The sequence below is a fragment of the Patiria miniata genome, unplaced genomic scaffold (assembly GCF_015706575.1).
Source record: "Patiria miniata isolate m_02_andy unplaced genomic scaffold, ASM1570657v1 HiC_scaffold_4, whole genome shotgun sequence".
In the NCBI taxonomy this organism is placed as follows: domain Eukaryota; kingdom Metazoa; phylum Echinodermata; class Asteroidea; order Valvatida; family Asterinidae; genus Patiria; species Patiria miniata.
The window spans coordinates 6,085,568-6,109,997 of record NW_024037071.1 but is presented as its reverse complement, the minus strand read 5'-3'; the positions used below and the strand labels follow the sequence as shown (position 1 = coordinate 6,109,997).

Sequence of the window (24,430 nt, the reverse complement as noted above, 5' to 3'; positions counted from 1 at the left end):
TCTTTGTTGTTGTTGCATAAAATAGACATCGACAAACAAGAAATCAACAGTGTCTTAACATCATTATAACATTTTGAGAAAACATCATCATTAACTTCTTAATATCATGAATGCTAATAGTGGAACACCGATGTCATGTTCGCAGAAGCACAGTTGGATTTGCATTGGAGGCGTTTCTCTCAGGAGGCATTTCACACAAAGATAGCTCTGGTGATAAACTGTTCGGTTTGGGACACAAATGGGTTTAGTTTTGTTCAAACTATATAGGCAAACTTATTTCTTCTTCTCAGTAATGTTCCCTCGGCACAAATGGGTGGGGTCGCCCTGGAATAGGGAACATACATGCCTGGAATAGGGGGCCTGTGCCCCCATGCGTCTTTTTGTTCTCGGTGTGACTTGAACTTCCCGTCCAACAGTTCTGTTGTCTGACATTATATACAGGCGCGGTTCTAGGGGGGGGGGGCTGTAGCCCCCCAAAATTTTGTCTAGCCCCCCAAAAATAAATTCCGTAAAAAAAAAAAAATTGCATTAGCAAAAAGAAGGATTGTGATGTACATGCGAACAGTCTCCCCCTAAAGAAGAAATAGCCGTGACAAGGGTGCATTAGTTAATATATTGTGAATGATTTTAGGATTTTATTGGCGCTCCCCATTGAAAATATGGCATGAGCCTTCTGGATCCACCGTGCTAGCCCCCCCCCCCAATATTGGTTCTAGAACCGCGCCTGTCTGACAACATCGTATAGCGTGGGCGTATTTCTGGACGCCTCACGTGCTTGAAACAGGAAAAGGCACAAGATGGCCTTGCCTGAACCTATGGGAAAACAAATCACAAAGCTGTGCTGTGATTGGTCAGCCTGAATTGAGGTCATATCCCGAGGAAATACTGCCACATTTGATTGGACATTCTGATGTGCACCTATCTAACGTAACTTTCGATTGGTCTGTTAAATCTCATTTTAAGTCAATGTACTTGCTGCGGGTCGAGGTTGTCATCAGGAAGTTAGAGAATCCGGTCCACTTGTTCAAGTCCATTCTAGCAGGTCACGTAGACCCTTTTCCTGGCCAAGGATTGTCAATAAAAGGCCAGGTTTTCGTCATGTTGAGTCAGTTTGGGGAAAAGCGACAACCTCAAGAATATAGACCAAGAGCTGTATAAATCCGGTAAGAACCGTTTCTTTTGTTGAATTCTAACTTGAAATGTCACCGGTAGCCTTTCCTGCAGACTATGCGTGGCTTTTTAAGACATCTTTCAAACTTCCGAGAAGACCTGGGAATGAACTGGCAATTGGTAGCCGTGTAGAATGACAATTCGCAATTTATAGGAATAGGATAAAAAAGATAACTTTCGATCTCTCAATACGGTACATTTTATCACCTGCAGAGTGCGCCAACTAATAAGTTTGTTTTCATTCTCTGGACTTAGTGTCTTTAAGAATGTTCACAGTCAAATGTAGCTTTTTTAAAACTCAACTTTTTGCCCTGAGATTTCATTTTTCTTTCTGGATTCTTTTACCAGATTCCACCATGAAGGTTCTCTCTGCGGTTTTGGTCCTCGTGTCGGCTGCGGCTATTCTTCAATACAGTGAGTATATTTTTGAGACTTGATTTTTGAGAACTAATAACTGGCCGGACTTTCATGGAAAGTTTAATTTTCCAAGGCAAAGTTAACCGATCGGTTGGGTATACAGAGCTTGGACACCAAAGCAGATTGCAGTGACTGAGTCTGTTTTTTTTGGGGGGGGGGGGGGGGCTGGCTCACTCAAATGTTTTCCTTGCAACACAACATTCCATGGAACCTATACGGAATTTGACATTAAAGTGGGCCGATTTTCATATATATATCGGACTCCGATACGAAATCTGGACTCCTTTACTCTATTCTCTATTAAACCCTCTCACGTGACCGGTCACTCTGCTTATCTTCACTTAGGCATGTGCAATACTACCAATGGTCCGCATTGATGTCGTAAATTCTCGCTACACCGGCCTGCGATAAGTGTCTGGTTGAACTGAGTACCTAAAACTGTTGTGTAAAGAAAAAAAATCGCTGCTCCTTTTCGTCTTTTTCGATACTCCTTTTTAAACCTTTTTTTTTTTAAATCATTTTGTTATAATACATTTTTGTTTTCATTTTAGACACAGCTGCAGCAGCATGTGATGTTTGCGGTAGCTGTCTAAATTGCGGAGACCATGGTTACTGTGCGGTATCATTCGGTACAGCAGTGTGTTACTGTGATGCAGGATGGAGGGGGACTCTCTGCAACGAACTTGACCCAAACCAGATACCCATCGTTTCATGTAAGTAACACAGGGGCGGTTGGAGCTAGTTGTCTTTTTAAGCTCTTGGGATGGCAGGGGCTTCTACATGTCACTTTGAGGTCGGTCGGTCGGTCAGTATGTCTGTCTGTCCCGATGATTGACCCAAACAATGACCTAAATAAAATATTGACCAAATGCCATGCCGTGGTCATGAAATGCACTCTTGACGACGGTTTTCGAAACAGCGGTTTTGTTTCGATCAATGCACATCAACGTCAAGGGCGGATCGAGAACACATTTTTGGGGGGCCCAGGAAAAATGTGGTCCCCAAAAAGTTGGTCCAAAAAATCCAGTTTCTTTTGGATTATAAATGGTCTGTCGTGCGATCTGAGGCAATTTCTGACCATTTTAACCATGCATTTTTGTTAAAGGAAAAGATGGTGCTGTACACAGTGCCTGCATTTATTGCGACGTCACTTAACCCCCCCCCCCAAAAAAATTGGGTTTGTTTTATTTTAATTTTAAATGTTGTCGATGGTACCCTGAAGCACATAGTTTAATACTCGTGCATGCGTGCGGCAAGGAGCCCTGCTGATTTCCTTCTACCTCGTGCCCAATCTAAGAGGCTTTTCTAAAGAAAAAAAGCGACAAATCCTGGAGAAATTGAGAGAAAATGACCCGACTGTTTGTAACTCTGTACATTTTTAATGGACCGCTTTCGTCTTTGCCTCCAGGCCCATTAATGCGCATGCGTGCATAATTGTGAATCTATCAGTAAAAAAGGTCCATTCAGTGAACGCTGTCTCTGCATATTCACGGGGAGACACCTTTGAATTCGCCGGCGAAAGCCTCGTGTCAGCTTTCGTCATGGGGCGGTTGCTTTGTACAAAGCTGGCACGGTGCTTGCTCTATGCACAGCGATAGCACTAGCATTCTCGGAATGATTGCATTGCTTAAAAAAGACCCACAATGCACAGCGACCTATACCCACATCGTTCATTTCCGGTTTGGCGGCTAACCGTAGAGACTGTGTAATGTTCGTTATGTTCTCTCACTCCAGCGCCCTGTGACCCCAACCCTTGTCAAAACAGTGGACACTGCAATCCTCATGATGACGGGTACATCTGCACCTGCATGGCGTTTTTCACTGGTACCAATTGCGTAGGTATGTACCCTGTTGCTTCTGACATATTAACCATGAAACAATAATCGATTGATTGATGAATAGATCAATCGATCCATCTATCGATGAATCGATTGATGCTTTCATAAAATCTAGAATTATCAATTTAAAAAAAATCGATTGATTGATAAATTATCGGGCAATCATGATCAATCGATCTGTCCATTAATCGATCAGCTTATTGGTAAATTAATCGATGGATTGGTCATTTATTTGCTTGATTGATTAATCGATGATTTTTTTTCGTATGACGCATAATTGTTCGCATGTTTTGGAAAGTTTTGCGACATACGAACTCCTGACTATGAAGTCAAATGAATACCATGTGGTATCGATTACTTGTTCAATTAATCGTTTGACTGATCGATCACTTGACCCCTGACCACTCAATGCAGGGAGCAAGACCGACAAGTTATTTGCGTGACATTTTGACCATGTCATTTTTACTGAAGTCATGTAACTACCAGTTAAACGTTAACATAGGAGGACACTACTACTAGAAAATGTACATGATATTACCGAATGCACCATTGGCAAAATCTGTTGCGAACAATGGTTGAAATATACTGAGTTTAAGAAGCTGTTTATGAACAAAATAACCGGTAAAATGGATGACATCTGAATGTTTTTTTTGTCCTCCAGAAACTACCACTCTGAATCCGTGTGAGCTGGCGGCTCAGGTGGCCGATCCTTGCCCAGGGAGGCAGTGTGTATGGTTTCAAGGCGGTGGCCACTACTGCAGTTCTTAAACAAAACCCTCTCGGGTGAGTCCAGGGGAAACTGGCCATAGTTGAGCGAATGAGGGCGCTGTTCCACGACATTGTGGGGTCCAAACATATTTGCCCTCGTCAAGTGCACGACAATTCTTTGATGCACGTATTTTTGTTTGTACATGAAAAAATTGTGCTCAGAGTTTAATCACATACTCACTCGGTTTTTTTTTTACATGTTTAGTCTAAGAAATGTTCAGGAATTTGCACAGTATGAAAGCCTGATAGTGCCATTAATAATAAAATATACAAAAGTAAAAACAATATTGCACAGTAATGTTTGTGTGTTCCGAGACAGTTGTTAATGAACGTGTGATAAAAGTGGGTATTCAGCCTGTCATTTGCCTTCAACTCGATACATCACTCTTATTTGCATTTACAATTTATACCAGATGGTACTAATGGGCTTCTGTACGATGCATAAACATGTCACAAACATCCATTAATCTAAACATGTCGTAGATTCAAACACGAGAACAAATTGGTACAAAGTGTTTAGAAACGTGTCCAAACTCTAAACACGGTTTTTACAGTGTAATTCTTTGTGGGATCTAAATAAATATTGAAAATTCATTGTAGTGATTCATTTGACTACCGTGTCAGTTTCTTTGTTGTATTTAGTACCAGTTATAGGGGTTCCTTTTATAAGAACTAATTAAAGACTTCTACAATATTGTTTGTTTTAGAAGTCCTTCGTTTTGCAATTCTTCGGAATTAATGGGCCTGTTACATACATGAGGATGCACTCAACAATTGTACATTGGCATGCTATCACAGTACGAACACAGAAAACGCCTATTTGTATATTTCAAGGCTTATTGGAGCTGTCAACATATGGTGTTAGCCTACCGCTCGTAATAGTTAAAAAAAGGGAAATTCAGAAGGAGATTTTTGAAGTGCAGCATACGGTACTCTCTAGGACATGAAAGCAGAACAGAGAAAGAGAGAAAGACATATGCTTAAAATCATATGATTATGGTCATGAAATTTACACCGAGTGAATAAATGTGTGTGGGCACTTGTCCACATTTCGTAACGGAAGCTCTTGTCGAGATCCAACGCAGAGTGTACAGTTGCCCGATTCACCGAGCTCCATGCGCGCATCAGTTGCACGCAGCGTAGGACTACCACTATCCAAGGTAAGATGCCTGTAGTACTGGCTTTTGAGCTTTTCAAAAATACATTCAGTTTACTGCAAATCCCATGATTTCGTCTTAGGTGAAAATAGTGGCGTAACGGATGGGAGTGGGTGGGGGGTGGGAGGGGTGCTCTTGTGCTCGACGAGTTTTCAAGAAAACTAAGCTTTTAATTGTGCCCTTTTCCCCTGTAAATCGGACCCTAGTTTCGTCACTGGGTGAATTGCAAGACTCTGTATCTGTACTTAAAAAGAAAAGAAATGAAATGGCAAGGTACAATAGCCTATTTGAGATAATATGGCAGACTCAATAGGACGGCGCAGTTTGATTTGGGTAAACTGTTCTATATTTACCCAAACCAAACAGCGCCTTCCTATTGTGGCCACCTTTATATCTCAAAGGGCTAATTGCACTCCGCATCGCGCTAACGGTGCAACCCCGTACTAACCCCACCTGTTGAAGTTTCAGCTCAGTGGATATTACACTTTTTGAGAAAACAAACCATTCACAACATCATTTTGATCACGTAACACGATTACGTCCATAGCACTCACTATTTCCAATTAAATTGACCGAGCGTTGAAAATCACGTTTCTTAATTTCTTCTAAATGACTGCAAGCCAGACTTAATAATTTCACATGGTGTTTAACACAGGTACGATCATAAATCCAAGTACCCTTTTTGATGGTAATTCAATCGGTTACTTTTGAGAGAAATGCAAATGATCATATACGCCTTGAAACAAAAATGACAGCCTTTCTTCTCCAATGCAATAAATGGCATTACATTTTGGGGTTTTGTGTTGCAGAATCTACTTTCATTCGACATGATGAGGATAACAGCAAAGCATTGCCTAGCCGCACTCTTGACAACGGTTGTAATGTTGACTGGAAACGAGGCTGGTAAGTAGAAGTGAATCATATAGGTCTGCAAAACTTGGGATGTTAGCAAGATGGAATAGACCGAAGACATAATGACGTCACGCTTTGTTTACCTGTGCGCCTTCTTATGGGGTGGCTCTCGTCCCCACCTGGCTCCCATAGGAAAGCACACATGTAAACAAAGCGTGACGTCATTCTGTCTTAGGTCTATTGGCTTCATGCGAGTATACTCAATGCGTTTCAGCTTTGGTTTGGCGAATAGAAAAACATACTGTGGATTCAAAACGGAACTTTCATGTTGTAAAATCATACGAACCAAAGAACAAGAGATTTGATTTCATAAAATGTATAATGTGATAAGAGAGGTTGGTTGGGATGGCTAACCTCCCCGGCTGACCGATGTTTACTGTTTAAATAAAGATAAAAATATCCCCAAGTCCTTAAGTTCTCTGGAGAACGTTATATACTGCTCAATATAGCGAATCTTGATTGATCGTTTCAAATGTCTTATCTTATGCGTCGATTGCAACGTCTCATCCATCCTTCCCCCTTGACAAATGTTGAATGATCCAACACCTTTGCCACACTTTTTAGAAAATCCTGGATCCGACACTGCATTTTGCCATATTGGTATTCAACACAAACCTTTCAGAAAGTATATTTCAGCATGCAATACAATCAATCATTCAATGTAATCTGTTAAATATTTTAACAAAATTAGTAGGCCTACCTTTTCGGTCCTATAAGCAGGGCTTTTCTCAAAGGCAAAAGAACAGTGGTACGGAAACGAACAAGTAAGGGACACACAGGCGTGCAGGGACTTTGTGAAGGTCCTACTAAGGACCAAAACGTTAGGCCCTCTAATGGTGTTGATTTGTATATTTCAGGTCAATCAAGTCAGTAAGCAATTTGGGGCAGTTTTATTCATTTTCATCTTTAATTTTTTTCTACATAATAATGTAATGAATTTCCCCAAATCATTTGCAGTTGCCTGTAGCCTTTGCTTCTGTCTGGATAACAGTCCCAATGAGAGCTGCGTGAATGGTTATTGCTACCTCTACCGTTCGACTGCCTACTGTAACTGCTACAGAGGCTACATGGGCAACAGATGCCATCTACCTGTACCAACGCAGATAAACAGTAAGCACTCCTAATATTATTTCGGTTTTTGTTTCTCAAGAAAGTGCTTGACATCAATGTTCTGTCAATGGAAAAGAGTATTTTGTACACACTCCCTTGTCATATGTTTCTGAGGATTATCCTGTACCTCACGTTGCTTGAAAAAATATTGAAAAGAATTACGCGTGTTTGTCACCCCGACGCAAATTCCATCTTATGAATAGAGGGGGTTCTTGCAACAAACTGAAGGGTTTCTAAACCTCGCCGTCATATGCTGGCTTCGGCTCCGTCGCTGGATCCACAGTCATTGACAATACTGTCATATTCAAATGCTCCTGCACCGAAGTCTCCAAAGACAGGTGCTAAAAAAGAATACCTCCTAACATCGACAAAGTTGGACACGAAACTGAGTTTTGAAAACTTGAATGAAACAAACGTAAGATTGAAGAACTGGTTATTTTTTTAAACTTTCATTTTTATTCGTAAACTCTAACAATGATATTCGTATTTTTACAATCGGTAGGTCCGTGTGAGCCAAACCCATGCAAGAACCACGGGTATTGTCAGGAGTACCAAGGGGGCGCCCTTTGCACATGCGTAACGGGATTCACAGGTGTCTTCTGCGAATGTGAGTTCAGCACGTCACCCATATTTTTATTTCGATTTTCAGCACCTTGCGTTGGAAACGTACTTCCGTGAAACAATTGGTCCAGGAACGTTACAAAGCTATAACCAAACATCCTTCCAACTTTTACGTAAACAAAACCCGGCGTTGGGGAGTTTATGTACAAACTGGAGCCGGACCACTTTCTCCGGAAAGTGTGTCCGTCGTAAATAATTTAGATTATAAGCCGGGGGAGGGGGAAGAGAGGGGGGGGGGGGGAGAGCACTCACAGACCATGCAATTTTTTCGACGAGCCGGGGGTGGGGGGAGCTCACCCCGCCCCCACCCCGCGACACCTTTAATATGACATAAGGTAGACAATGGCTAAGAATTACAGAAACTTGTTTCCCACAACACAATGTTCGATTCGTACATTCAGTTGTTCAAAATAAGAAATAATAATAGTTGCACTTTTCTGACTTTTATTTGACAGCAACCACGGATGCCAGTCCATGCGATGACGCTGTCTGTTTAGCGGAACAGACGTGTGTGGCGCTACAACTCGGCTACATCTGCGTGTGAAACTGAATACGACTCTCATGCAACACTAGCCTTTCACACAGGCGGTACTTATTTGCTAATGAAGACCCTTATTGTTGCCTTCTTTTTTTCCCAATTATTTGGATTTTTTCAACATGTCCCATTATGTTTGCACACTAAACTCTTCCGAGGACCTGGGCTCAGGTTCTCTGTGTTATAGTTATAGCATAAGCTAGTGTTCCTAGTCCTCAGACATACAGGACAACAATGTCATGCCAGCTTTTACCTTCCAGAGTTTGCAATTCCTATACTCTTAAGAACTATCCCCATTAAAGAAGATACCATGTCTTATAACGAAGCTGGCCATTCGGATCCAAAAATGCAAGATTTCGCCCAATATGCAGTGACAGTATTCCATATAACGTTAGCGGGATGAATAGTATAGTAAATTATTGTTTTATTTTTGGTCACTTCTTCGTTACTGACCGAACTTTTGACTGCAATTATTCGTGCTCTTGTTTTCCACATAAACATGTGACGTGGTATGCCTCGGACGACTAAAAATAAAAGTGTCTTGAAATCATTATTCGGTGAAATATGGCCTAGTGTGTCATGTCTTGACAGATTCTAAAAAAAAACATGTTTAGCTAGACATTTTTATAACAGCAATATGCACATGTGACCTAAATATGGAAACTTAAATTTCTCTGAATCATGTTCTATATTAATTTCCTTTCCCCCTGAAGATCATTTTGGATTTTAATACTTGGAATTGCGGCGATCACTTAAGCGTGTGTGAAGTTTGACGACGATCTTCCGCATGAAAACACATTTTCCCATCTACACCAGGCTTCTGAAAGCTATTTTAAAGTCTCGTTTTTTTCTTTTAAATTCCCGTTTATGTCAAATTGGGTCTAAATAATGATTTTTTTAGTTACAAAAATTGGCCCTCACTGGCAACACTCTTAACACCTTGGGAAGTATGCAGCTCCATGCGACCACAAACGCTAAATCAACCAAACTAACCATCTTTACCCTCACAGATACAAAGTTCACTGTAGTGTTGTTAGAATAGCAAATTGTGACAAAGTGTCTTGCCAAAGGACACGTATACGCGCTGCAACCCCACAGGCTAGACTCGAACTCACGACCAATTACGGACCCGACAACAAGGCCACAGCTTGAAAGTTTCATGTCCATTAAGTCATCAAAAAGATTGTGTGGGCAAAAGGGGTGGGCGAACTGCAATTCTTTCGTATCACATGGAAATGCTCTCCATATCCCCCGGGGCAGGCGACCGACCTCCCCGCGGCACATCCGTTCCAGTACGAATCGCTAACTCAATCTACTTGACCGAGATAAACACGTTTGCCGATGATCACCCTTGAACTTGGATTCTGTTTATGCGACTGCTGAATCAGTAGACTAAACCCAGTACATCCGATGTGTCGGCGGCGGAACTTAAACTGGGAGTACTTTTGCCCCAACAAAGTTTCCCATTATTGCACTTGCACGCGACTTCCACCCCTTCATCTTCCACAGTAACTAGCTCGGCAGTTGCGTATCTACGAGTTTCTTTTTCCAAAGAAGACAAAGGGGTGCACTAACTACCCCGTGTAGGTCCTTATACTCCTCGGTGCTAGCGCAAATACATTTTCTTCGTATATTTGAGAGGTTTCCATTTTTGAGGGGGGAGGGCCGGGATCTTAGGGGCACGAGGTTGAGCTCCTTGTCCTCTTGACTACGTCATAGGTTGCCAATGGGTAACACAGGGTGCGAAATGGACAAAGTGTAAGCCGTAAGACAAGCCCTGTCCACCTTCCTCGGACCATTGCACCGTAGTCCAGTGTTATCGCCTGCCCTTGTACCTATTAACTAGTGAACCTCCCCTCTGAAGTTTAAAGATACCTAAATATTGCGCGCAACTTGTTACGTTTGGGAAATCAGCTGCTCACACTGGGCCAAGTCTAAAAGGCTCTCGGCAGGTGGCCAATTGCTAGGTAATTGACTGAAGACTTGAACAGATGTTCTGGCTGTGTGAAGGTCTGAATCTTTAGAATTGCCTGAATCTTAGAATTGGACTATTTTTACACGGGTCTCGTTGACCACTACAAAAAGCCTTCGCCCTTACTTCTCTCGTAGTACGAAAGACCACTCTCCTCCAAGTTCTTCTGCACGAGGTTTTTGTCTAAAGATAACGATCCACGAGTCCGATTGAGAAGAGACAGACTCAAATCTTTGAGTTTAGCAATCTGGGACGATTACCGGAGAAAGCAGACTCCTTTAGCCTAAGGGGGAGTTGTCTGACATTAATCCGACGGGATGAAGTTTTCAACCGCCATAGCACTGTGGGTTTTGCTGCCTGGGTTGTCTGGCATCCACTCCCGTACGTATAGCTTTTTAAAAGTTGATTAACAAATTCACTTTCTTTTTGAATCTAAGGCTTGTACAAAGGACGGGATGAGAGACGAAGTGAGCGGAGTGCACTGCAAAAGTTGTTTAGCAATTAAACACTTTTCTAAACACTTTCCTGCTGTCAGTTTGTAAACATGTTTAAATACTAAACATATTTAGCGTAATGGTGGACAGTGTTTAGCAATTTTAACATTGGTGTTTAGGAATTTAGACGAGTAACGTTTTAAACTAAACATGTTTCCAAAGTGATAGCAAGATTGTGTTTAATCGCTAAACTTTTTTTTTTAGAGTGTGACTGTTTATAAGTGACTAGTTGGCCGACTGGCTGGTTGACTGACTCCCCGGCCGACTGGCTGGTTTATTGGCTGGCTGGCTGGTTAGCTGGCTGTTTGGCTCGCTGGTTTGTTTGTTGGCTGGATGGCTGGTTGACTGGTTGGCTGGCTCCCCGGCTGGTTGGCTGGCTGTCTTGCTCCCCTGTTGGTTGGCTCGCTGACTGGTTGACTGGTTAGTTGGCTGGCTGATTGGCTTGTTTGTTGCTGGCTGGTTGACTGGTTGGCTGATTGACTGATTGGTTAGTTGGCTGGCTGATTGGCTTGTTTGTTGCTGGCTGGTTGACTGGTTGGCTGATTGACTGATTGGTTAGTTGGCTGGCTGATTGGCTTGTTTGTTGCTGGCTGGTTGACTGGTTGGCTGATTGACTGATTGGTTAGTTGGCTGGCTGACTGGCCTGTTTGTTGCTGGCTGGTTGATTGGTTGGCTGATTGACTGATTGGTTAGTTGGCTGGCTGATTGGCTTGTTTGTTGCTGGCTGGTTGACTGGTTGGCTGATTGACTGATTGGTTAGTTGGCTGGCTGATTGGCTTGTTTGTTGGCTGCCTGGTTGACTGGCTGGTTGGTAGGCTGGCTGGTTATGACTGGTTGGCTGGTTGACTGATTGGCTGGCTGGCTGGCTGGTTGACTGGCTGGTTGACTGGTTTGCAGGCTGCAGTGGCTGGCTATCTTACTGGTTGACGGACTGGCTGGCTTGTGCCTTGCTGACAGGCAGGCCGAAAGGCTTGGCTGACTGGTCGGTTTGATTGCTGAGCTGAGCTGACGAGCTGGCTGGTCAAACGGGTGGCTTACAGGCTGACTGACTACATGTAGATGGATGACTGACTGACTTCGTGGCTAGCAGGTTTGATTGCTTGTACATGGCCGGCTGTCAGATCGATCAATTTATCGCCGTTATTTTGCTGACTGATTGACCTTTATTGTTTCTTTGTTCATTGAACTGCAGTTAAAACTAAGTGTGCCGACGAGCCATGTGAAAATGGTGCAGCGTGTGCCGACTCCCAATCAGACAACACGTACTACTGTTTCTGCCCAGCTGAGTTCACTGGTCGCAATTGTGAGACACGCAGTAAGTATAAAGGATCATTTGTAGAGATTCTGATCTGAAGAGGGCGCTATGATAGGTTCAATTCCTCGACCTCCACCATCGATTCTCTCCATTATTTGACTAGCACCCGACCCATATGACTTTTGATTGGCCGAAGGTTCGCCACGTGGTATTCGCTATTTTGTTTTGCTATCTTGTCATGTTCCAAAGAGCTACGGAATGGGCTTATACATTTCAAGGGGTAGTTTGGAAAAGTGTTAGTAAATTTTCAACTAATTTCAGAAGGACATTTTAAGTGGATTTTGGTTAAATAAATCAGGTATCTGCAACATAAGCACAATACGTCGGTGCGGCGTTGTGAAAAAGGAAATATTGACTGCTGTAACTCGTGGTATATATAGACTCGGTCTCCCTCGGTGATCAATGGAGTGTTCTTTGTTTCCTTGTCTTCGCATCGGGAGGCTATAGTTGCATTAATTAATGAAATAAATGACTGTAAGTCACAGGTGTTCCATTTGTTTTCTTTTGTTTTAGTTGAAGAGATGAACAACCCCTGCGATCCAAACCCTTGCCCTGATTCGCAGACATGTTTTCGATCGTCGGGCACCAATTCAAACGCCTACATTTGTTACTAACTATAGGCCTACACGTCAGTTGCCGTCTTTGTAATATCTCACAGACTAACGCGATTTGCACCTCAAAGCACTCTCCCAACACTTCAAATCCAGATCTAAAGACGATCCAATGGGTGGTGTGGAAAGCACCCCGATGACCAATGCTAATATTTACATAATGGAAAACAATTCCCCATTTTCTAGAAGGTAATGTATAATTTTTTCTAATATTAAAAACGAAACGAGTCCACCAGATTATTATGAAATATTTCCACTTGACTGTATGTAAATAATAGTCTCAAGCATCCTGTCAAATCGTTGAGTCTGGTATGCTGTCATTTTCAAGAAAAGTGGAATGTTGTATCACTTTCCAATGATGGTTCAGCCAAACCATCATCGGAGAAAAAAAAATCAGTTTTGTTTCATATACTGCCCCCAATTGACCGAATCTAGTGAGTCCACATTTTGTTTGCAATCGGTTACACATCCGTGAACGACCTGACAAACCCTGACGCGGTGGGAAAATATTTGCTTTAAAATACAAAAACTGTACTAATCTCCAAATCCATCCATTTCTTGAAAATTACAGCAAATGTGCTTTATACTTTAAGCTCCCTATTGTTTCAGGCCTCTGGTTTTATTATGCATTGACTGCAACACCTTAGCCACGCCCCTTTGAACATTATTCTATAAAACTTTATATCAAAAGAAAATAGATAAGCGTTCGTTTATTTCGAATTATATAATAGTTACTAAAACTGTATCATATAAGATATTTACTCAATAAGTGATATTTTATATCAGTAAGAACATTATTAAGATGAGGTGAATCGTGTTGGCATTGAAGAAGGAATGTACTGTTTAGCGGTCGTTGAACATTAATTGATTTGTTCATCATTGTATACACAATGTGATGTCTTCTATCAAAATCAGACTCTTCTTGAAACGTGCTGGAATTTTTTTCGCTCTTTTTTAATATATGGTTCCCCTTTGGAATGGCTGCTTAATTCTTTAAAATGGAATTTTCTTTGGCAACTTAATATGCTGTTGAAAATCGACGGATGTTAACGACTTTCTTGTCGAAATTATGAAGATACTCCTTTATAGGAAAATCATCTAAAAATGCGTTCTGAAATGTTGAAATATTATTACATAAAAAAGTCAGAAAACAACACTTCACCACGTTTCCTTGTCCAATTGGTCGTATTCCCGATTCAAGCTCTGCTCGTAAGCGTCTGGTTTTGAGTAAACACGTCACAAATAAAGTTCTAATTATCATAAGAGTATTGCTTTTTTTCTTCATAATTAGATTGTCATCGCATAAGTAAGTACATTGTAAATAAATAAATGATTATTGTCATTAAAATTAGGTTAATACAGTTGTTCGACTTGATTGTCTTCAATTACATTTTAAATGGTTAGTGGTTTTAAAAGGGTGCCAAGCACCATAGCGTGGATGTAAATATGCACATACTGTTCACTCAATACTATGACACAAACCAGCAGTATATCGTTGTGTCTTCCCTGGTAAACATATCGCTTGAATTTAGACAGAATATGGAGTGCGGGGAACCAGTGATGTTACTCTCTCATTGTCAAATGATAATGGGATTGTTAGTGTAGCGCCCCCAACGGCCTCCACGTTCGGCATGACCAAATTTAAGAACTTAAATGTTAGCCTCAAATGAACCGCCTTGATGTTTCTGAAAGAGAAAGTTGCCCTTCATCCCCCACGTCTTGGTATAGTAGCACCAGTAGCCGAAGCTGGAGGCACACCATGTTTTAGAAACCTTCACAGACTCCGTCATATATGTTGGTGAATCTTCATGTGTCGCGTCAGGTTTCCGGATTGCGAGAATCGCAAAAGACACATGCTGCACTGGTACGGCTTCTCTCCGCTGTGTATCCGCAGATGCTTGGTCAGCGTTGAGCTGTCCGCAAACGCCTTCTTGCAGTAAGCGCAGCGGTACGGACGCTCTCCGGAGTGAGTCCGCATGTGCGTGGTAACGGATGAGCTCTAAAAAAAGAAAGAATCACACATTACTTTCTAAGTTAATATTTCCTGTGCTTGGCAAACTTCTAACTCAGTACTGTGAATTTGGGCCAGGGTTAATACGGGACATAAAGGCGGGCCTACCTGTGAGAATTGCCGGTGGCAGACGGCACACTGGAAGGGCTTTTCACCGCTGTGTGTCCGCATGTGTGCCGTTAGGTTAGCGGTCTGTGAGAAAGCCTTGTTGCAAGTCGGACATCGGTAGGGTTTCTCCCCGGAATGGGTGCGTAGGTGCGTCTTCAAGGTGCTCGGACGGGCGTAAGATTTGCCGCATATATTGCATAGGTTGGTCCCTGCAAGGTTACAGTAAGAATAAAACTCACAACGAAGAAAAACTGCTTTACTATGAAATACATCACGGCTGAATAAGTTCCCCATTTTGGGTTCATGACATGTCCTTGTTTGAGTAAATGATGGTTTCTATTCCCGACGTTCGAATAACTTTGTTGTTTCTTTCTTGGACAGCGCTTACGAAATGAGGCAAAGACGAAACCTATAATAGTGATCATTATCTCTCTTGTGCACATTTTGGAAATGTTTTTCCTGGGCCAAATATCCCCAAAACTATTTATGGAACCTTTATAATTTGAATTTCAACAACTCAGTGTTCCAAAAACTTCCTCTGCATTGGAGGTGTCATGTAGGCCTACACTTTTAAGCGCACCTTTACTACGATAGTTAGCAGATTGCTTCGTTGTCTTGGACACCCTGTCACCAGTCCCTGATGTAGAGCCTGAAGGTGTTGTATTGACACCTACACCGGCGCCTACGCCTACACTACCTATCCCGTCCGGCTTTCCCGCAGACACCAATTTGCTGTAGAAGTACACAGGCGCCGTGGCTGGCCAGCGGTAGCGCATCAAGGCGTCACTGTCAGCAGCGCCTATGGCTGGGGGAGGCGGGGCGGTAGCGTAGGACGGAAAACTCATGCTGGAGCAGGGGCGGATGGTCACTGCGGACTGGGTAGGTGAACGGGGGCATGGGGCACTCAGATCCGTAGGGTAGATATGGTGAGACTTGGGGCAGAGGATGTCACCGCACGCAGTGCACGGTGAAGTCGACATCTGTTTGGGAAAGGAAGAAGTGCAATCAGGCTGTAATGTTCTATCATAATTTACCAGTAGCCTATTGGGCTTTTTGGGCGGACGTAGTTAGAGGGCGCTGTTTGATTTAAGTAAATTTGGGGAAAAAATGTTTACCCTCAACCAGATGGCGCCCTCCTGATAACTTCGCCAGCACTCAACAAGTCAGCTAGCGCTATTGTACTGGACACGTATTACATGTACGCCCCTAACAGGGCTGGTGTTTTTTCTTTGTGTTAAAACTACACTTCCAAAGTCCACGTTTGAATCATCGAAATATTTAGTGCCAAATCGAGCTATTACTGGAAGTTGGCAAGACCGTTGTATATGATTGATTTTGATATCATTTTCCTGACATTTGACCCCCTTGATGTTTCCTTGTATTTAAAAGCCTAGAAGGATGGTTACTGCCATTGCTGCTCTAGACTGCTAAAAATTGAAATAAAATTCGTCGGCTTTGTCTACAATGTTGACTTAAGGACATTTAAGACCCCTTAGTTTGGGGAGTCTCCCTAAAGCTTAAAAAAGTTTAGGGTATATCAATGTATACCAATTTGGTATGGATATAATAGGCTTCCAACTGGCTCTGGGGCCTGAGATGAAACCGAGGCTGGAGATGAAACCGAGGTATGGAGGGAAAACCTTAGACTGGCTTTCCTGCCTTCATTTTGTCGGGGTTCACGTACCGCGCAGCCACCGCCTTCACGTCCCCTGTGAACCTCCTCCAGAGTGGTAGACGTGCCCGTCGAGCAGGTAAAGTGGTCTCTTGAGGAAGCCCCGTAGCCCCCAAGGTATCCCGAGGAGTTAAGCTGGTGGTAGGTCGGGTAGCCTGTCTGATGGGCCGTGTACTGCCACTCGCCCGTGCATGGGCTGCGATGGGCGGCGGTTGGGTCTGTCTCGGCTTGTCCGGTGTAGTGCGGCATCGCGGACCCTGGGGGCGGCCATTTTGTTGGACTCCTTGGCACTATGGTTGAAAAGACGACAAAAGTTAGAGCAATTAAGTTATCACAGTAAAAAATCGCCCGCCCCGGTTTTCAAGTTTCCAAAGACCAAAACAACCCACTACATTAATTTACCTGATTGTGTGAAGGCAGAGGCGTGTACAGAGGCCGGGGTTGGCCGGTGGAGAGTCGGGGATGTGCTGGCTGGCTGGTGGGGCAAATTGGCACTGAGGACGGCAGGTGGTTTGCTGCTGACCGGTAAGGCTGGACGGGATAGACCGAATAGATGCTGGCCGCTGTTACTGAAGTAATCCCCACAGTTTGGGCTCTCGTCTTTTCTCAGAGACAAGTTGCTGAGGAAATTAAACAAATTGGCATCTAAATAAACATGAAATAGAATCATAATTATTACTGCAGTAATCTGTAGAATTCATTCACTGCCCCTACCGCCATACCTGCGCTTTTGACCTCTTGTTGCAAACCACTAAATAGGCACAAAATTGAACATGCAGTAAAAATGCATGAAAAGCTATTTCCCCTATTATAGCCCCCGCATCACTTGTACACAGATTATGACGTGTTCCTGGCTTATATTAATTCCAAGCATTTATTTTGTAAGTTGTCCAAACGTATTTAGAATAATTGCCTAACAACCGATAATTTAAATAACGGGTATTATTTCCGGGTGAATGAAATGGAACAGTAAATCCTTGGGATAAAACTTTGGTTTAAAATTAGTTTCAACCTTGCAATAATTCGACTTGTAGGTTGCGTAAATGTGTATACGGATCCACGCCAAAATTGAAAATTAATTAAGAATTTACCCTCATGTGGTATACGTAATACAGAGCCCATATTACATTATGCTTAAGGTTGCCATTTCCCGAGGCTATAGTTTGAAGCGGAGAGCCGAGTGACTCCTCCGTGGGTCCAGCAGCTCCCATCCTCCCAGGGCTAATCTCTCAACAATCACGCTGGCAGGCCAGACAATCCCCGCTCTTTTGATTTGTTGCTCCAAATCACGGACGATCAATCCGGTAAGTGAAAAAGCGCCCGCAGGCGCGGCCAGGCAGTATGGGTTCTATTGGCAACACTAAAGCAGACGTGCTGGTACACAACTCGGGGAACAATACTGGTACAAGATCCGTCTTGTTTGGCGGATAAACACCAAGACACTCTCTGAGAAGAAATCAAAGGTATCTACAGACGGGGAAAAACACGGTGGGGAACAATAGGTGGAGACACATCCCCAAAACCGTCGCTGAGGGAATTATCCCCGTCCAGTAATGGGGCTTAACCGGGCTGCCTTTTGAAAAGTTGGAAAAACATGCGTGACCGAGGCTTCCTTAAGTGAATCAAGAGGGCAGATGGAAGGTAGAAGGGGGGGGGGGGGGGTGTTGAGATTTGAAAAGAGATCAGTTGACGCTGATGAAGCCAAGAAAGATAAGGATTTGGGTGTTAATCAGTTTGTGTATAATGTTATGCCGCGAGTGGCTGGTTTTTCGCTAGTGAAACCACGGTTCCGTCAACGGCTTCGCCTTCAGCAGATTTTTCATGCCCCCGACTTGTGGGGGGACCTCCGGTATAACACATTTTTCCATATTTTAAATCAATCAAATCATTTAATACGAGGCTAAACATAAGAGGTTTGTCTTGACGTGAAAGGCTTGTAAACGATTCTAAACTATGCGACGAAAACACAGCAGGTGTCGAAGCCTGACATTTCGTTACGCGGCGCTGTCTGAAGCTTTTAGAGAGTTGAAGATTTATTCCAATTTTACGCTCCACGGCCCAAATTAAACCAAATGCATTTTGACAATCCTCGGAATTGGTCCAGGTGGTTCCCACCGTCTTTCTACGATGTGATCTGCCACCGTGGGTTTGAACCAACTGTAAATTGAGCATAAAACGACAATATTTTGAGGAATGTAGCACACCTAGACTGACTGGCACACCTGAATGGTCATTCAGGGGGGGGGATCTAACTTGGGGGGGGGGGGGTGTTTGATATGAAGAGGGGGAGGGGAGGATTGACTAATTTTCCGGGGAATGCTACCCGGAAAATTTTGAAATCTACGAAGCTTTCTCCTGCATTCTAAGGCAATTGATTTTGTGAATACATTTAGCAAATGTGAACTTGCGACATTAATCTATTATTTCATTTCTAAAGTTTAACTTCATATTTCTGCAATCTGAAATTCAATGTGGAACATTTGCACTCAACACTTGCAAGAAACAGTGCACTACTGGCGAGATGGATACATAGGTTAGCTTGGAGGCAAAGCTGAAACTAATTTCATTATTGGGCGCAGTGGATGCACCTGAATCCATTTGGAGATTACATACTTTCCTCTTTCTCCTGATTTTCTCTTCACCGGCTCGTTCTTTTGGCCTTTTCTTAGAAATGAATTTATCCTATTCAGATTATTCTGTCTCTGGTATGAATTATGTTGCATTTTCATACATGTATTTCTTGTCCACATTTTACTTTACTGATTGATGTTTGAATTGTGAAGTTTATTTTAAATAAAGATTTGTGTTTTGAAAAGTCTGAAGTGTAGAAATCCGGTTGCTTTAGACACACTCACGCTTTCAATTTAGATCGATCAAACTATAATAATACAGAAACATGTAAATATAACTTAAACACATGCATATATAAATTCAACGTTGGTTAATTTACATTTACAATTTAGCACGTTTTCAAATTTGGTAGTTGCTACCGTTGATTTTGAGAGGGAATTATATAAATTGTGTGCGTTTTGGAAGTTACTGTCAGTCCAACAAACATTTGAAAGCGTGGACTGTTATGAATGCGTTTATTTCTTCATCTTAAACGTTATCAATCAAATGGAACATATCACGTTATGATTGTTCTTGTAGTATTGCTGAAAACACACGGACCGAATCAACTAAGAACGAAATGTAATCCAATGCTACTAGATGAGTCTTAAGGACTGTGTTTCAATTATATATCTTTTGTGTGTTTTAAAATTATGCATACTTTAATGTGCATATCACTCCTTTACATCGCCGAATTCGACATCGTGATGAATATGGACATATTTTGTTTGTAAACATTTTGACAGTACAACAATCTTTTATGGGTTTGTACTTAATTGCTCTAGCGACTTCAGCCTCTGTCATATTTAACTTTTTTTTAAAAAGATAACTCTGCAATACATTTTCTGACATCTTTGTCAACGTTTTGTGTTGTGAACTGTACTGAATTATTTTTAATAAATAATAAAATATTTTTGATTCGTAAACAAATTTTGATAGCTCTGCACAACATTGTTACATCTGCACAACATTGTTACATCAATGTCAAAGTTTCGTGTTAACACAACTGAACTGTTAAACAAAGAACGGCTGATTATAATCAGAACCGGGTCAAATTTGACTCGAAAAAAATGTCATTTTGACTGTAAATATCAGACCAAAATAGGACCTGGAGTCCCGGTTAAATCTGGATAGGTACCTTTGATGGTGCGGTACATGTCAGGGTAAGCAGACGGTACGTGGCCGGAGCGAAGCCCTAGGAAGGTCCGCCTTGTTGGGGCGGTTATAGACGGCCGGGCCGCACTCGGGTTTCTCCCCTCAAAAAGCTTAAGGCATTAGTCAATTATGATGCCGCAAAACCCAACAAGTTCAGCCCCGGCGAGTAAGGTCCGTCCGACTTCTTGTATCGGGGCTCTGTCGGATGTTATTGTTATGAGGAAACCCGAAAACCTAGCTGATATTGACTTATGTACATTTGATACTTCATTGATATTTATTTCAAACGCGGGATCGTTGCTCTTTTCTAATTGGAAATAAGCAACGAAAGAAAGCAGTTAAACCGTCAAATTATTAGTTAATTTGAATGAAACTTAGAAAAGAGCACCTGACGAACTAGTTTATTAGGTACGGTACTAATCATCTATGGTATAAGAGGCGCACCATGTTTGCCTAAAACACATCACTAATTGTTAACTATTCAAACAAGTTTTTTTGTCTAAAGATGTATGGTTTTAGTTGTTGATTGCTCCAATACAAACAAATCATTTTGAATATTGCCAAACTTGTCAAAAATCTGCAACGACAGCAAACTTATTTTATGCATTCACTTTTGTGCAAGGTGCAAGATAAACCTTAAGATATTAAATTTAAGCACTGCTGAAGCTTTTGTTGTCGACGCGCAGATTTCTTTCAGTTCACTTCATGTTTGTCTTAGACACTGACAGTGATGTAACAGTTAAGATGTAAAATTAAGTTGTTTAATTAAAGAAAATGCAAAAAATTGCTCTGAGTCAAAGCAAACTTCGTTTAGGTATTTGAACTAACAATTCCATCTTATGAATAACTTACAAGCTGCCCGTTTGTCATAACAACGTGAATTGATATTAAAGTGTGATTTTAGAAAAATATATATGTGAAAAGTTTGACTCACTTGACAGGTTGAGGACAGGTATAGGAGTAGTTGGAGGAAACAGCGGACCGTGTGTCCAGTTCCACGTGAGATTGTAGCGGGGGTACCGAGCCGCCCAGCCCGGCTTTGCGCTGCTCATCCCCGCCCGGCCCAGCGGCCCAGGAACGGTACACGTTATCAATACCGTTCCGTGTAGGTTCAATCGGGCTGGAGAAGAAACAACTCTCCATCTTAACACGTATCCTGGCCAAGTCGCGAGGATGGCTTCAAGTCGCTACGCTCCGTTCTCCCGCCCAGGATAAACCAAACGTACTGGTGGCTGATCCCCTTCAGCGCTCATTTAACTTTTGTCAGATGGGGAAACTTGCTGTACCTAAGCCTTCCGTGCGCAGGCAATATCCTTAGTGGTTGTGCTATGGATATGTATCCCCGTTACTCTTAACGCAATAGAGTTCCTTTCACTAAGAGGTCCCGCTGTATTTAAAAAGTATAGCAAAGTGAAAAGAAGAGTGTAGTTCTTTGTGCATATACCCTGGCACCTTTAGATGTCCCTCTCCGCCCTTCGGCACCAAATGATTCGTAAAGCTTTTTTTCTTTTCGGAGGAACAAGAACTGGCAAAGAGAAAGAAGTTGCTACAATCTTGCACCCATCAGGGGAGAAGGGGGATTATGGCGTAAAAGAGCAACAAGCCATGAGAGTAACAATCAAGATGTTAGTTTAGCTTCGTTGAATAAGAATACCCGCAAATGCGCGCGCGGTTGTCAGCACCTCAGGGGAGGATAAGTGACTTGGTCTCGGGGCTCGGTGGAAGGTAAGACAGCCTGCCATCCATGTTTGAGACAACACCAGCTTCTTTTCTCTATATCTACCCTCTTTTGAGGTGTGTCAAACGAGAAGAAGGGCCCACCAAGGCCCGCTGGCGTGTGGTGATTGTTTGCAGTTAACCGTCTCTGTGTTATTACGAATGTCTTACCTTGGAATGCCATTCCCCCCTTTTCAGAATGTATCTCTTCCCTTTTTTCATTAGGAGCGTTAAGCTGGTAACTTGTAATCCCTTCACAGACTTCAAAATAAACATGTCGGCTTAAGAATAACAATTTAAGCACGAGAGTGTTTCTGAAGGGGGCATAAAGGCTAAGGATTTCTTTTTAACGGGCAGCTTTCAAATAGGCGTTGTTATTGCGTCGTTTTCTGAAAACAAAATATTTTGAAGCTATACGTTTGTTAACCGTCATATTTTAAACATTATTACTGACCAAAGCTAACGCTGTGATTCGACAATCACAGACGAATCATTGTTTTTATTGTATGTTTAATAAAACAAAATAGCCATTTCCCCTCAAATTCGCCATAATGTTTTGTTGTTTTACGTAAGAGCCATATTGATGCAGTGGTACATTTCCTTGTCTTCCGTGTACCTCTTTGGTGCGGGTTCGAATCCCGCTGAGGTATTCTCGGACTCAATACCAGAAACACACGATTACATTAATGTTATGTCGGCATGATATTTAACAAATTCGATATTTTTCTATTAATAAATTTTGAACTTGAATTCTTATTCCAAAAAACAAACAAACAACCCCCCCCCAATTTTCCCTTTTTTTGTACTTGGACGTTTGCAACCAGCATTAATACAATTTTGTTATGTTTTGTGTACAAACAGATCCGCTTTGCGAGCAGACTGGATCCCGGTCTGTACATTGTCGATACTATTTGTGGGGCGGGAACCAGCCTACCCCGTGGGAATGGACTTATTGTCTGGCAGCCAATAACTCAATATTGTAAAGTAATAATTCAATAAACTAAACATGCGCAGATATTTTCGGTCGATATTTCATTCAAAAGCGAATAACTTTTGTATTGCTAGAAAAATAGCAATTTAGAAAAAAAATCTATTTTTCGGAATGAAACTCGGAAATAGCATGGGGGAACGTAACCTTAATATCTGATGAGGCAATTATTAACGACGTCCCATTTTTTATTCGTTCAGTTGATTGATAATTATATTTGGCAGTCACGTACAAATGTCGTAGGTGAGTTTGATATATTTGCAAATTCATGTCCGAATATTCAAGGCAACTCATCAAAACAGGCATGCAACATGAGAAATCACCGTGCATCATTTTAGCAAAGACATTAGGCGATAACATGGAGACGAGAGTTAATGCGCGCGAGCAGCAAGCGAACGCGTCCCCACAATGTGTGGTCAGAAGCAGCAGCATTAATTAAATAGCCTCCAATGCGTTAGCCGTCGGCTTTAATTAAAGTGGGTTAAACGTGTTACAGTCGTGGGTCTAAGTGAATTATTTGTTGTGTCATTTTGTTTAATTTGTCTTATTTGCTTAGGTGTTATCCTATAGTCTTGCATCGCAGATTTAATTTTATGAAGCAATTTTGAGAAACAAAATATGTGCCTTTTATTTACCCAGCAGCTATTTTCTAAATCCGCAAGTGCTGCTCACCACTTCCAATCACCGATTTAAGGATTTCAAAGTAGAAATTTAAACCGAAAATTGTGTTTCTTTGTCTCCAATTTTAGACACGAAGATGTGAAATTTGATGTCGACGATGTGAGCTAGGTAGTAAATAGCAAGGTGGTTGATGCATGCATACCACTGAAATTATTAAATATTTTTTTGGTAGGTTTTAATTTATTAATGTCCACATGGATATTGATTAATGCATGCCTGATTAATTCATATCTGCTCGATGATATCATCACTTTGTGTCGGCCGCAGACATTGTTTCTGTATTCATCCTGTGACATCTGGTTTGATTCATAGGCCTATTAAAATAACAAAGCATGTTTTTGTTTGGACCCGTGCTCTTGAAACCGCAATTCAAATTTGAACGGTTAGTTTGTCTTTAGAAATGTAAAATCAATTTCTCTCCAATTTTTTTAGTTTTTATACTGAGCCTAGTTTGGTTAATTTTTCAAGCTTTAATGAGGTTTAAACTGGGGTGTTTTTAGCGGCTACAAATGCATTTTTTTCAACACTCAGAAAACTGTGAAATTTCCAAAGACACAAATTAGTCTGAA

At 41.9% G+C, this 24,430-nt stretch overlaps 3 protein-coding genes across 4 annotated transcripts; 2 read left to right on the top strand and 1 right to left on the bottom strand.

Moving 5' to 3' along the window:
• The first annotated feature begins 1,052 nt into the window (after positions 1 to 1,052).
• On the top strand, positions 1,053 to 9,085 carry LOC119739650 (fibropellin-1-like). Of its 2 annotated transcripts, XM_038214660.1 has the most exons (9): positions 1,053 to 1,163; positions 1,519 to 1,584; positions 2,139 to 2,300; positions 3,322 to 3,426; positions 4,087 to 5,353; positions 6,160 to 6,253; positions 7,220 to 7,372; positions 7,875 to 7,979; positions 8,449 to 9,085. In XM_038214660.1, exons 5-9 carry the CDS (start codon positions 5,309 to 5,311, stop codon positions 8,535 to 8,537), a joined length of 486 nt encoding a protein of 161 aa, XP_038070588.1. In that variant the 5' UTR covers positions 1,053 to 1,163; positions 1,519 to 1,584; positions 2,139 to 2,300; positions 3,322 to 3,426; positions 4,087 to 5,308; the 3' UTR covers positions 8,538 to 9,085. The 2 variants fall into 2 exon arrangements, with proteins under 2 accessions (XP_038070588.1, XP_038070589.1); XM_038214661.1 differs by lacking the exons at positions 6,160 to 6,253; positions 7,220 to 7,372; positions 7,875 to 7,979; positions 8,449 to 9,085 and having other exon boundaries at positions 4,087 to 4,798.
• Positions 9,086 to 10,719: 1,634 nt separating this feature from the next.
• On the top strand, positions 10,720 to 13,356 carry LOC119739576 (delta-like protein D). The gene is made up of 3 exons (XM_038214556.1): positions 10,720 to 10,881; positions 12,187 to 12,309; positions 12,823 to 13,356. The coding sequence occupies exons 1-3, from the start codon at positions 10,818 to 10,820 to the stop codon at positions 12,921 to 12,923; spliced, it is 288 nt and encodes a 95-aa protein (XP_038070484.1). The 5' UTR covers positions 10,720 to 10,817; the 3' UTR covers positions 12,924 to 13,356.
• Positions 13,357 to 13,579: 223 nt separating this feature from the next.
• Positions 13,580 to 21,979, bottom strand: LOC119739575 (protein glass-like). The gene is made up of 6 exons (XM_038214555.1): positions 21,411 to 21,979; positions 17,114 to 17,331; positions 16,724 to 17,001; positions 15,620 to 16,019; positions 15,040 to 15,248; positions 13,580 to 14,919 (listed from the first exon to the last, which is right to left on the bottom strand). Exons 1-6 carry the CDS (start codon positions 21,617 to 21,619, stop codon positions 14,707 to 14,709), a joined length of 1,527 nt encoding a protein of 508 aa, XP_038070483.1. The 5' UTR covers positions 21,620 to 21,979; the 3' UTR covers positions 13,580 to 14,706.
• Between the last annotated feature and the right edge of the window lie 2,451 nt (positions 21,980 to 24,430).

What these genes read in the sequence shown, in the direction of transcription:
- LOC119739650 (XM_038214660.1), top strand. Translation starts at nt 5,309, where the DNA reads ATGCGCGCATCAGTTGCACGCAGCGTAGGACTACCACTATCCAAG. An exon ending in TAGGACTACCACTATCCAAG is followed by an intron (nt 5,354 to 6,159) that starts GTAAGATGCCTG and finishes TTTGTGTTGCAG; the next exon opens with AATCTACTTTCATTCGACAT. An exon ending in TGTACCAACGCAGATAAACA is followed by an intron (nt 7,373 to 7,874) that starts GTAAGCACTCCT and finishes TACAATCGGTAG; the next exon opens with GTCCGTGTGAGCCAAACCCA.
- LOC119739576 (XM_038214556.1), top strand. Translation starts at nt 10,818, where the DNA reads ATGAAGTTTTCAACCGCCATAGCACTGTGGGTTTTGCTGCCTGGGTTG. An exon ending in GTTGTCTGGCATCCACTCCC is followed by an intron (nt 10,882 to 12,186) that starts GTACGTATAGCT and finishes ATTGAACTGCAG; the next exon opens with TTAAAACTAAGTGTGCCGAC. An exon ending in TCGCAATTGTGAGACACGCA is followed by an intron (nt 12,310 to 12,822) that starts GTAAGTATAAAG and finishes CTTTTGTTTTAG; the next exon opens with TTGAAGAGATGAACAACCCC.
- LOC119739575 (XM_038214555.1), bottom strand. Translation starts at nt 21,619, where the DNA reads ATGGAGAGTTGTTTCTTCTCCAGCCCGATTGAACCTACACGGAACGGT. An exon ending in ACCTGTCCTCAACCTGTCAA is followed by an intron (nt 17,332 to 21,410) that starts GTGAGTCAAACT and finishes TAATTTCCTCAG; the next exon opens with CAACTTGTCTCTGAGAAAAG. An exon ending in GTGAAGGCGGTGGCTGCGCG is followed by an intron (nt 16,020 to 16,723) that starts GTACGTGAACCC and finishes TTTCCCAAACAG; the next exon opens with ATGTCGACTTCACCGTGCAC.